Source organism: Myotis brandtii, unplaced genomic scaffold (assembly GCF_000412655.1).
Source record: "Myotis brandtii unplaced genomic scaffold, ASM41265v1 scaffold274, whole genome shotgun sequence".
Lineage (NCBI taxonomy): Eukaryota > Metazoa > Chordata > Mammalia > Chiroptera > Vespertilionidae > Myotis > Myotis brandtii.
The window spans coordinates 967,767-980,223 of record NW_005360425.1 but is presented as its reverse complement, the minus strand read 5'-3'; the positions used below and the strand labels follow the sequence as shown (position 1 = coordinate 980,223).

The 12,457-nt window shown below is 46.3% G+C and overlaps 1 protein-coding gene across 1 annotated transcript in view; it reads left to right on the top strand.

Annotated features, from left to right (window-relative positions):
• The window catches only part of DLGAP3 (discs, large (Drosophila) homolog-associated protein 3), a 52,376-nt gene that overhangs the window by 21,307 nt on the left and 18,612 nt on the right, over window positions 1-12,457 (top strand). Inside the window, exons 4-7 of the mRNA XM_014541489.1 lie at window positions 1,662-1,867; window positions 2,526-2,598; window positions 11,897-12,110; window positions 12,379-12,449. Coding sequence (XP_014396975.1) covers window positions 1,662-1,867; window positions 2,526-2,598; window positions 11,897-12,110; window positions 12,379-12,449 — 564 coding nt within the window. The remainder of the gene's footprint in view (window positions 1-1,661; window positions 1,868-2,525; window positions 2,599-11,896; window positions 12,111-12,378; window positions 12,450-12,457) is intronic.

Sequence of the window (12,457 nt, the reverse complement as noted above, 5' to 3'; positions counted from 1 at the left end):
CAACCACACATTTTTCATCAACATTATTCCCCCTTCCATCTCCCAACTTCCCTTCATATCCAGGTTATTAGACCATAGACCCCACTTCTTCACTTCTTTTCATCCTCTCCTTTACTACAGTCTGGAGAGGAATCCACTGACATCTAAAAAGGGATTTTAAATGTCCTGACAGTGGTCTCTTGCCAGCCTTCCTTGAAAGGTACCTTCCAATGCTTATAATAATAATAGTTAACACATATTGAGCACTTACTATGTGCTGGTATTCTATACGGCTCATTTATCCTTCCCACCAACCCTGCGATGTAGGCATAATTATCATTACCAATTCACAGATGAGGAAACGGAGGCCTAGAGATTGATCAGTTTTGCTCAAGGTCACCTAGCTAGCAAGTCGCGGGCCCAGAATTTGAACATAGATCTGTTTAACTCCTGAGCTTGAATTACTAACCTCTGAATGCACTTGACATTTGACATTATCAACTCTTTTTATTCTTGAAATGTCTCCTGTTTCCACGACATGTCATTCTCCTGACTTCCCTCCTACCCCTCTGCCCACTCCTTCTCAGGTGACTTCACAGGCTCCTCTTCCCTTCTTTGCAGCCCCCTTTTAAATGTCAGCAATTCCTCCCCAGCTCCTTCTTTCACCCTCTGGGTACTTTCATTCACTCCTGTGGATTCAGCTGCTGCCCACGACTCCCACACGTTTGCCTCCAGCCCAGATCTCTCCATGGAATTGCAGAACCAAACATCCAACCACCTGTTCGACAGTCCTCTGCCAAACTCACCATGCGCAACCCTGAGCTTTCACCTTCCCCCACCTGTTTCTCTGGGATTCTGTGGCTCAGTGAGCGGCAGCACCATCCCCCAGGTCCTCAGCCAGCAGCCTCCAGTCATCCTCAACTCTTCCCTGCCCCCTCATCCCCCACATCTAATCAGGTTCACTGATGCTCCTCAACACCTCTCATTTCCATCTCCTCTTCCCCTCATTGCCTCTGTCTTAATTTAGGCCTCATCATCTCTTGCCTGGAGAACAGCATCAGCCTCCTAATTGGTCTCTTCTGCCACTTGCGCCTCTGCCCTACTCCTGGCCCTCACAATCTATCCTCTGTTTGGACTGTTAAAATGCTCTTTCTGAAACACAAATCTGATGTCACTCCCCTCCTTAAAACCCTCTATGGCTCCTCACAGAGGAAAGGGAGGAGAGATGGAGATTTGGGGATATAAGCAGCTTATGAGGATGAAGGACAAGGAAAGGTGAAAGGTGACTGAGGTCAGGTGACACTTCGCTGATGAGGGTGGGTTGACAGAGGTCACTTTGGCCTCTGATCTTTGACCTTTTGGCACCTACATGTCACTGTCCACCCAGACTCTCTAGGGCAGCGGTCACCAACCTTTCGGACCTCACGGACCAGCAGTGGTCCGCGGACCACCGGTTGGCGACCGCTGCTCTAGGTTGCCCTCAATTAAGTAGCACCAGGTCCATGCAGGATAACGAGGCATCTCCTGGAAGGGAGGTCTGCCTCCTGCTCTGAATCTGCATGCTCCCGAGTGTGGCCTGCCCAAGCCAGGGTAGAGCGCCTCCCACCGGCAGTGGAGAAGAGGGTCCTGGCCTCAGATTCCATAGGGATGTGTCTGAGAGACAGAGGCCCCTGTTCCTGCAGGTGCCGCAAGATGATTGGGGGGGTTACCCCACTGGGGGCAAGGATGGAGAGATCCCCTGTCGCAGGATGCGGAGCGGCAGCTACATCAAAGCCATGGGGGATGAGGAGAGTGGAGACTCGGATGGCAGTCCCAAGACATCTCCCAAAGCGCTGGCCCGGCGCTTTGCCTCCCGCCGCTCCTCCAGTGTGGACCAGGCCCGGATCAAGTAAGGACTGGGAGGGGAGGTGAGGGAGGGGTGGAGGGTAGGGGGAGTGGGAAGCTGATACTGGATCCCTGCAGGAGGTGTGTGTAGAGTGAGTACCAGTCTGCTCCCTGTGTAAGGTTCAACTGGGGAGTATCAGTCTGCTCCATAGAAAGAAGAGGGCCTTCTAAGGCAGTGGTTCTCAACCTTCCTAATGCCGCGACCCTTTAATACAGTTCCTCATGTTGTGGTGACCCCCAATTTCATTGTTACAAATTGAACATAATTAAAGCAGAGTGATTAATCACAAAAACAATATGTAATTATATATGTGTTTTCTGATGGTCTTAGGCGACCCCTGTGAAAGGGTCGTTCGACCCCCAAAGGGGTCACGACCCACAGGTTGAGAACCACTGTTCTAAGGAGACTTATGCAATACTTTAAACAATTAATTTAAATTAAAAAATATATAATTATACTAAGAAAAGAAAGAAGGGGTCCTTCTGATAGCCCCTATCTGAGTGCCTCTTTGAGAGAGTCCCTTTACCCAGGAGTCTTCTGTGGGATCTTGTCTGGGGGTTTCTGAGGGGTAGAACCTGCTCAGGGCCCCCAGTCCTCTCATTCCCCTCCCCTGCCTCCTCACAGACCCCCATTCTGAATCTGGAATTTTGACCTTTCCCAGCTGCTGCGTCCCACCCCGGATCCATCCCCGGAGCTCCATCCCTGGCTACAGCCGTTCCCTCACCACCGGACAGGTAGGGGGAGGCCCAGCATGCCTGGAGGAAAGGGTGGGAAGGGGGTTCAGTCTTGGCCTTAAAATCAAAGGTCTGGCCAGGGAGAGAGTGCACGTCTGATTCTGGGGGAACTGGGAAGCCGGCCTTGGGACTCCCGGAACTGACTTAGATTGGGGATCTCAGAGTCACTCTTAAAAACCGAGTGTCCTCAACGTGATGAGCATGTAAGGGCACCCTCAGTTTTCTCAGTTCTCCAGCCCTGCCCTGGCCTGGTTGCTCCAAGCCCACCCCCTGCAAAAGGTAGGATTGGTTGTACAGATGGGACGGGCAGAGCTGCAGTCTCAGATGATCTGGGCTTGAGTGCTTTCCCCACCACCTGCCCCCGTGGGACCACCAGCAAGACGTTCTCTCAAGGCCTCCGTTTTCTCATCTGTAAAATGACAAGAGTAGTGGTATTTCTCTCGCAGGGGTTTTGTGAGTATTCAGTGAGAAAATGTATGCAAACCCAAGGTACCTGGCCCCAAATTGCTGTTTTATAATTTCGAGTTCTATATTTAAGTGTAGACTTTCCCTCGACTAAAGGGAAGCAATGCAGTTTAGTAATTAAATGCATGAGAGGGGTTTGAATTCCAGCTCAGCTACTTACCAAGCTGAGTGACCTGGGGCAAGTTACTTGACTTTTTTGAGCCCCATTTTTCCTATTTAAAAATAGACATCATAATAGTGTTCTTGGCACAGAGCCAACAGCCCATAAAGGTTAGCTGTTTCTACTGTTTGCTGGGGGGGAAAGCAATGCCAAGGCAATGCCAAAGGCTGGCCCATTGGCTCCTATTGTCGGCTGCTGCAGTCTCTCAGCGTCTCTTTGTTACATTTCCTGAATCAGGGAATCTGATTGGCACAGCTCTCTTTTCACATCAGACCAGCCTCTGTGGCTAAAGCCACTAGTTAATGCACAATTCTTGTGTCACTTGACCCATCAGCAACATCTAACACAGCTGATGACTCTCTCCTTCCCGAAACACCTTACTCACTTGGCTTTGAGGACACCACACCTTTTAGGTTCTTCTCTCTCTGACTGCTTATTCTCAGTCCGTGCCTACAACGCTCCAGGATCTGAACATTGGAGTTTTTCAGGGCTTAGTTCTTCAATTTCTCTCTACACTTACTTCTTAGGTGAGCTCCTGTCATCCAGGCTCATGGCTTTGATTATTATCGAGAGCCTGATAACTCCCAAATGTATATTTCCAGCTCAAACCCTCCCATAAATGCCAGGCATGTATATCTAATGGGATATTAAAATCTTACTTGGATATTTAGCAGACATCTCAAATCAAGATGTCTACAACTAAACTGCTGATACCCTTTCCCCCCAAATTTCCTGCTCCATCCAATGTCTTCTCCATTTCAGGTACTGGCAACTTTATCCTTCCAGGAGCTCTGCTCTAAAACTTGAGTCAGTCTTGACTTCCTTCTCTTTCTCCCATCCCACAGCCAATCTTGCAGCAAATCCTTTTGGTACCACCCTCAAAGTGCACCCAGGATCCCACCACTCCCCACTGCCTCCACTGTCACCACTCCGGTCCAGGCCACCATGTTCTTTTGTCTGGACTGTTGCACTGCCTTCTAGTGTGTCTCTTGCACTTGTTCTCTCTCAATATAGTCAGAACAATCACTTAAAAATAGAATTATACTCACTCAAAACCCTCACCTTACTTAGAGGAAAATTCAAGGACTTTACTATGACATATAAGGCCCTGCATAATCTGGCCCTTGCTACCTCTGAGTTCCTCTCTCGCACTGTTCCCTCCCCTCACCTACTCCAGCCATACTGGTCCCCTTGTTGCTCCTCTGACACCAGTCTTAGAGCCTTTGCATCTACTATTCTTTCTGCCTGGATCTCTCTCTCAGTTCTTTCAAGTATTTCCCCAAATGTTGTAAAATCTAAATTTTAGTCCTCTCCTACCCCCAAATTTCCTATTCCTCTTCTCTGTTTTTTATTTTCTTCTTCTTAGCACTTTGTGTATACATTTCATATTTCTCCTGGGAGGTATAGCTTATAATCTTTGCTTCACAGAAGAAGAAACAGGTTTAACACACTAGAGATGTCATTCTATTATCTTTAATAATTTTTTTTGCCCTTAAGTCTATGTTTTGCTTTAGTATTTTCCCAGAACATTCTTTTTCCGTATTTCAAAAGAATTTTGTCTCCTTATGTTTTATGTATATCTTTTGTAAATAGTTCATAGCTAGATTTTATTTTATCTACATTCTGACAATTGCTTGAGAGTGTAGTACATTAATATTTATTGTGATTTACTGATATGCTTGGATTTATTTCTGTCATCTTACCTTGTGCCTTCTATGTATCCTGCTGTTTGGGTGATGCTTCTTTTTATTTTTAATGTATTTTTATTGACTTCAGAGTGAAAGGGAGAGGGAGAGAAAGATAGAAACATCAATGAAGAGAGAGAATCATTGATCACCTGCCTCCTGCATGCCCTCTTCTGGGGATGGAGCCCGCAACCCCAGGCATGTGCCCTGACTCGGAATCCAACCTTGATCTCCTGGTTCATAGGTTGACGCTCAACCACTGAGCCACGCCGGCCGGCCAGTGATGCTTCTTTACTCCTTTGCTGCCTTCTTTTGGGTCAGTTGAGTTTTCTTCATTTTTCTTCCCACCAAATATCACAGTGGCTGGCAGTTATTATTCTATATTTATTTGGCAATGTATTTTTACTTCATTTTTGGAAGATAGTTTGCTGATCTAGAATTCCTGGTTGACAGTTTTTTTTCTTTTAGCACTTTGAATGTACTATTCTACTGTCTTCAGAGGTCATAGCTCCTGATGAAAAGCAAGTTGTTAATCATATTGTTTTTCTGTATGTGATGAATTGTTTTTCTCTTGGCTGCTATTAATATCTTCAACTTTCAACATTTTGATTGTAATGTGCCTGGATATAGATCTCTAGGTTTAACCCACTTTGGGTTCATTGAACTTCTTTGGCCATTATTTCTTCAGATATTTTTTATTCCCCTTTATCTCTCTCTTCATCTGAAGTTCTCATTACATGTACATGGTATACTTAATGTTGTCCCATAGGTCTCTGAGTCTCTGTTCATTTCTAGTGTTTTTCCCCTCTATTCTTCAGATTGGGTAATTTATACTGATCAAGCTTCAAGTTTACTGATTATATCTTATTCTGAGCCCTCCTAGTAAATTATTTTATTTCCGTTATTGTACTTTTCAGCTTCTGAATTTTCATTTGTTTATTTTTTCTTCTTTAAAAAATAATTTCTAGCTTTTTGTTAGGATTTTATGTTCATTAAATCATTGTTGCAGTGCTTTCCTTTAAATCTTCCAACATGACTGCCTTTACTTCTTTGAACATATTTATAATAGCTGCTTTGTAGTCTTTGATCAATCAAACATTTGGGCAAATTTTCTTATTTATTTGAATATTTCATAATTTTTTGTTGAATACTAAACATTTTAGGTAATATATTATAGCAACTCTAGATTCTTACTTTACCTCTTGAAAGTTGTTATTGTTTCGTTTATTTGTTGATCCCAAGACTAAATATGTAAAATCCATCTTCCCTGCCAAATGCAAACTCTCCTGTCTCCATCAGTTTTATTCTTGTTTTTATTTTTAAGCCTGGTTTCCCAGGGGTTGCCCTGTGTCTGCATAGCTTACTGTTCAGCCAGAAATTGGTGAGAGGCTATGCTCAAAACCACACGCCAGTAAGACTTCTTCTCTCTGCTGTAATTCTATGTATGGCCTGGGAAGTATAATCTCCAGACTGTTTTCAGGTCTGCCCTGGCTTTTACTTTTCACCAGGCTCTCTTGTGTTTCCTTTGCACATGTGCACAGACTCCATTGACTCAGGGCCTCTCTGGTTTCTGGTGTGCATGCACCCAGCCTCTAGTTAACCCAGGATATGTGGAGAGCTTATCAAACTGCTTATGGCTATCTCACCCCCCACCTGGAACTCCCCATTAAATTCCTGGTTAGTCTGCCAGTCCATAGCTTGCCCCAAACAGTGCCAAAACCTCAGCCTCCCAATGCTGCTGGCTATTCCTGTTTTTGACACTCCAGTCTACAGACGATGCTCCAATTAGGTGAGGTCCCTTCGCCATTAGCACTGAAACAGCTAGTTTTCACAGCCTGCTCCACCCTTGTTGAACTATTGCAACTAATAGAGCTGGGAGCTGGGGGTAATGGGCGCAGCTCCAGGCAAGGATACCACAGATTCATGCTGTTCTTACCCAAAGTTCAGTACTTTTCGTTGATAAATGCTTCTTTGATTGATTTTCAGTGATGAAATAATTGTTTTTGGCAGTTTTTTCCATGTGGGATAGGATTTGGTGTTCTCCTTTCTCTGTCATGCCTGAAATTGGAAGTCTAGAAATTTCTCAACTACCATCATTATTATCTCTTCAAGTATTGCCTCTTCCAAATTCTATCTGGTCTCTCCTCTGAGACTCCTATTAGTTGTATGTGGGACTTCTTATTCTTTCCTCCACATGTCTTAACCTCTCCTTCATTTTTTCCACCTCTTTGCCTCTCTGTGCTCCCATCTGGTAAGTTTCTCAGAGGTATCTTCTGGTTCACTAAATTTTTCTTCAGTTGTGTCTCATCTACTGTTTAACTCATTGCGTTTTTAATTTCACTGTCTTTTTTTTCCCCTTCATTTCTAGAAATCTGATTTGGTTCCTTTTTAAATCTTCATAGTTTTTTTTCCAAAGCTTTTAGTCTCTTCTTATATTTTCAGTTTTATCTTTTAAGTTTTAGAAATTTTAAGCATAGATTAAAAGCTAATCTGTTTGAGCTAAGGTAACACTAGCTGCTGTTACAGGTAAACCTTGAATTCTCAGGAAGTTTAGTTCTTGTTTGTGTCATAGTTTGTATTAGTTATATATTGCTACATAATGCGTTACCCCAAGCACAGTGTCTTAGAACAACAAATATTTCTTATCTCACAGTTTCTGTGGGCCAGAAATCTGAGCACGACATAGCTGGGTGCCACCTGGGTCAGTGTCTCACAGGCTCCAGTCAAGGTGTTAGCAAGGCTGCAGTCATTTAAGGCTTGACTGGAGGAAGATTTGCTGTCGACAGCCCTCAGATCTTGCAGGCTGTTGGCCAGAGGCATCAGTTTCTTGACATGTGGGACTCACCATAGGGCTACTCACAACATAACAGCTTACTTTCCCCAGAGCAAAGGCTCTGAGAGAGAGCAAGAGAAGGTATCCAACATGAAAGCCACAATCTTTTTGTAATCAAATCTTTGAAGTGACATTCCATTGTATCTGCCATATTCTATTAATTAGTAGTGGGCCAATAAGTCTAGTTCACACTCACTGGGAGGGGATGCATAAGGGTGTGAATGCCAGCAGTTGGAAATCATTAGGGGCCATGTCAGAGGTTGTCTGTCTCTCAGTTTAATATTAGCTCATCTTTAGGAAAAAAAAATTAGCTCTTCTTCAATGGAGCTTTATCTGTGAGAATCCTGAGCCTGGGTTAGGAGTAGTTCCCCCAGAAAATATTTTGGGCTTCTATTAGACAATTAGAAAATTCTTGGTCTGGGACCATTTTATGTTAAATTTTAATTTAGGTGGGTCTGGCCCCTGCAGGCCCATGCAGACACAGAAGCCTGTGTCTGTGAGAAGATTAGCTTGTAGGTACAAATTCTTAAAAGGTTTGCTTCCTTTCCCTTTCCCACAGTGCCTAGACTATGGGCTAGCTTCCTTCTCATCAGTCTGTGCTAATAACATTTTTCCCTAGTTTACTTTTCATCAAAGGTTTTCTCTTTTCCTACTTTTATGCAGGTTCTCATTTGGTTCCGTGCTTCCTGTGGGCCCAGAGCCTTACAGCTGCCCCCAAGTGGGTGCTAAAACCTAAGCCCTTTGATTACTGAGACCAGCAACCCCCCCCCCCCTTCCCCTTCCACCTCCACTAGGCTGTTTGCAGCATTGGCTCACACAGTTAATATTCTGAATTTCCAGTTTCCTCTTTGCTTTTGTCCCCTGGGGACTTATCTTGCTTTCTTGCGAGCTCAGCTATGCATATAAAGCAACGTTTGTTATATTTTATCCGGTGTTTTAGAGTGTTTTGAAATGGGAGGGTTTTTCAAGGTTATCTAAACTATATGCCATATATAAAGTATACAGCGTAGCCCCCAATTGGACAATCTACCACGGACAATTTTCAATGAGTCCCGACAAAGTATTTTCTTCTAAATATCCCACTCCCATGGAAATATTTATTGAGTCTGAATCTGGGTTGGAGAAAAGGCTCAGATTCTTATTTCCCAAGAGGTTTCTTTTGACCTTGACTCTTCTGAAAGTGGGAGCTAAGGAACAGGTTGGGAGGAAGGCAGTCCAGGAATCATAGGAGAATTCAAAGTATAATGTTACAATTTCATAATCGTAATACAGTAAACACCAACTTGAGGTGTAATATTCCTGAGAGGCTATATGATTCTGTATTTCCCTTGGGTCCTGGTCTCCTGTTCAACTGCAGAAACTCCTCTTGGCCTGTACAGATGGGAGGTGTGTGGCCCCAGGGAGCTTCTCGCCCTTTCTCTCTCTGCCTTGCCATAGAGTTCATTGTGGGGATAACATATGGTTGGGATTTCAAGAGCTTCAGAACCCCTGGGAAAGAGAGGTCTCCGAGAGGTATTTCCATGGCGATTTAAGAACCTCCTGCTACTAATAATAGTAGCTGGTGTTCACTGAGCATCTGCTGCATGTCAGTTATTATGCCTAGTGCTTTACACACAGAAGAGGGCTGGAGGTACAGAGATAAGCCGCTAAGTGAGAGTTCTTCCATCACTGGATTCCTGACTGGAGACCAGGTTGCTCTCTGCTCCACCAGGGACCCTCTGGGCTGGATTGGTTCTAGTGGGGGAGTATCCTGAGCCTGGCCTAGAAGTAGCAGGAGTTAGATCAGCTCCTGAGCCTCAGGAAATACCCTGCCACTGCTGGTCCTTGGTACCCCAGAGGCCCACAGATAGGAAACTGAGAGGGAGACTCACAAGAGTCATGGTGAAGCCACAGCTGCCCAGGGGTGGGGCTTATGCCACTCAAATGTGGGCGAACTTCCCAGGATCTTGGATTGATTTTTCCATGGCCTCTGACTTCTGTACACTTGTAATAAAGTTCCTTCAGAAAAAGCTGCCAGAAGAAGTCCAGACAGTCCTTTTTTAAATGACTGGCCCCACGTTAGAACCACTGAGTTTGGGATCTCCAGTTAATTTGGCTCTGAGCTTCAAAGCAGAGAGAGGCATAGAGTCGAAGAGCCCTGGGGTCAGATCCTTGAGGTGCGGGCCTGAGTTCATGTCAGTTTAACAAGCTCTCTGGAAGATTCTGCTGTTCAGTCAGCCTGGCATGAGAGCCAGGAGACCTGGCACTTCACTGGTTTTACCACGTACAAGTTGGGCATCCATAGATAATTCATCTGCCCTCTCTGGGCCTTAGTTTGCCCATTGGTAGAACGGGATGAAAAATTCCTCCTCCATTTGATGTAGAATCTTGTGGTAGCATATTATGCTTTTGAGGCTAAGTTATGGAAACACTGAGCTGTATTTTACACATGGATCAAGCCACTCCTTTGGGCCTCTGTGGACTGCACATACATATGATGCCATGAGGCTGAGAGATGTCACAAGTGGCCGCCATGGGATACTTGCTGTCACACTCACCATGCGGATGCTACTGAGGCCCTTGTCCATGACTTCATTCCAGGGCCTCTACATAATCACTTGTGGGGGAATTTCTCTTGGGCTCCATGACAGGAAGATTTGTGGTTCTCATGAGCTAGGGCCTGTGTTTACCAGATAGACTCTGAGACCTTTGCCTGCCACTGACTTAGTGCTGACTGTGTGCCAGTGTCTGCACATAGTGCCTCACAGGGTTGTTTTGTTTTTTGCTCCTTCAAATAGACCATGAAGATGGTACCATTAGCATTCCCATTTGACAGGGGCCCCAAAACGTTAACTTTCTCAGGCCACACTGCTAAGAAGTAGGGGGGGGGCCCAGCACTTGAGTTCAGCTGGTCTCACTTCATAACTCGTGTGGGCAACCCATAGGCTGTACCCCTCGATGCTTTGGCTGCTCTGAAGCTCAGGGTCAAATGTGCACCCATTTTGTGCTCTGGATGTAGAGCTTACCACTGGACCACTTCCTTTTCCTACCTTTATTTTTTTTCCTTTGAGCCAGTTTGCTCATATAACGCAAACGAAGCTGCAGCCTCTGTGGTATATTTAGTCGTAGTGCAGTGTTGTGTGACAGGATTCTGTGAACAACATTTTTGTTTTGCTCTTTTCTTAGTTGCATTAATTTTTTTGGTAACACTATGGATTCTGCACCACAGAATATCAGAAATAAAAACGAGAACAATGCTCAGTGGATAGAGCATTGGCCTGCGGACCAAAGGGCCCTGGGTTGAATTCTGGTCAAGGGCACATACTTCAGTAGCAGGCTCCTTCCCGGCCCCGGCCCTGGTTGGGGCTCGTGCAGGAGACAACCAATCAATGTGTTTCTCTCACATCGATATTTCTCTCTGTTTTTCCCTCTCTCTTCCGCTCTCTCTAAAAATCAATGGAAAATATCCTTAGGTGAGGATTAAAAAAATTAAAAAAATAAAAATAAAAACAAGAACCTCATCCAACAATGGCTGAACTTCCCTTAGAGGTGGAGGGCAGGGAAGGAACCAGTAGGCCAAACCAGAGCCCTAGTTAGTGGGCAGAAGGTGGGGGAGTCCTGGAAACCTGAAAGTTAATAATTTTTGCTCCATCCCTTACCTGTTATTTCTGTCCTGCCACATGGTGTATATCTCTGTAAGTTGCTTTCAATCAGATTTACAACACAGTGGATCATAAATAATAAAATAAAAGCTAGCCTTTCCTGCAGCCCTGCACCCCCATAGTGGGCAAGAGGGTGCCTGTCACATCAGGGTCAGGTGAGAGAAACGTGAGGGGCTAGCCCTACACCCAGAGCACAGGTGGAGAGGAAGATGGGGTGGTCTGGAGGCTGAGGTACAGCCACACATCTGGGAGAGGCATAGATGGGGCGGAGGGAGGAGTATTTAGAGGAAAGACTGGACCCCTAAGTCTGGCCTTAAGGCATTTTGGGGAGCAGCACAGGGCAGAGGCGCCTTCATCCTTCTTTGCAGAGAATGAGAGTTTCTTTTAGTCCAAATGTAGAAGAGTCGCACAGAGACACCGCCTCTGCAGATCTAGACATAGTCCTATGGCAGAGTGCCTCGGAGACACCCCCACCCCTCCACCCCGGTAACTCTCCTCTCGCCCCTGTCCCCAGCTCAGCGAGGAGCTGAGCCAGCAACTGGAGGCTGTGTGCGGGTCTGTGTTTGGGGAGCTTGAGTCCCAAGCCGTGGACGCCCTGGACCTGCCCGGCTGTTTCCGCATGCGGAGCCACAGCTACCTCCGGGCCATCCAGGCCGGCTGCTCTCAAGACGACGACTGCCTGCCCCTCCTTGCTGCCCCTGCCTCTGTCTCAGGGAGGCCCGGCTCCTGTGAGTACGCCTCGCTTGCCCCCAGCTGGGCCCTAGGTCGGAGAGAGCCCTGGGTGCTGGTTCTGACCCCCGCCACAGCCGCGCGTTGTGACCTTGGGCAGGTCGCTGGCCCCTCTGGGGTGGATGATGGGGAGAACAACCTTTGGCTCTGTGCGTGGCAGCACGTGGAGTCCTGGGCACCGCGTGGGTGTGTGGGGTGGCGGGACACGGACGGTAGGTAGCCGGGATGCCTTTCTCACCCGCTGCGTCTCTGCGTCCCTGGCCGCAGCCTTCAACTTCAGAAAGGCCCCGCCCCCCATCCCGCCGGGGAGCCAGGCCCCGCCCCGCATCTCCATCACCGCCCAGAG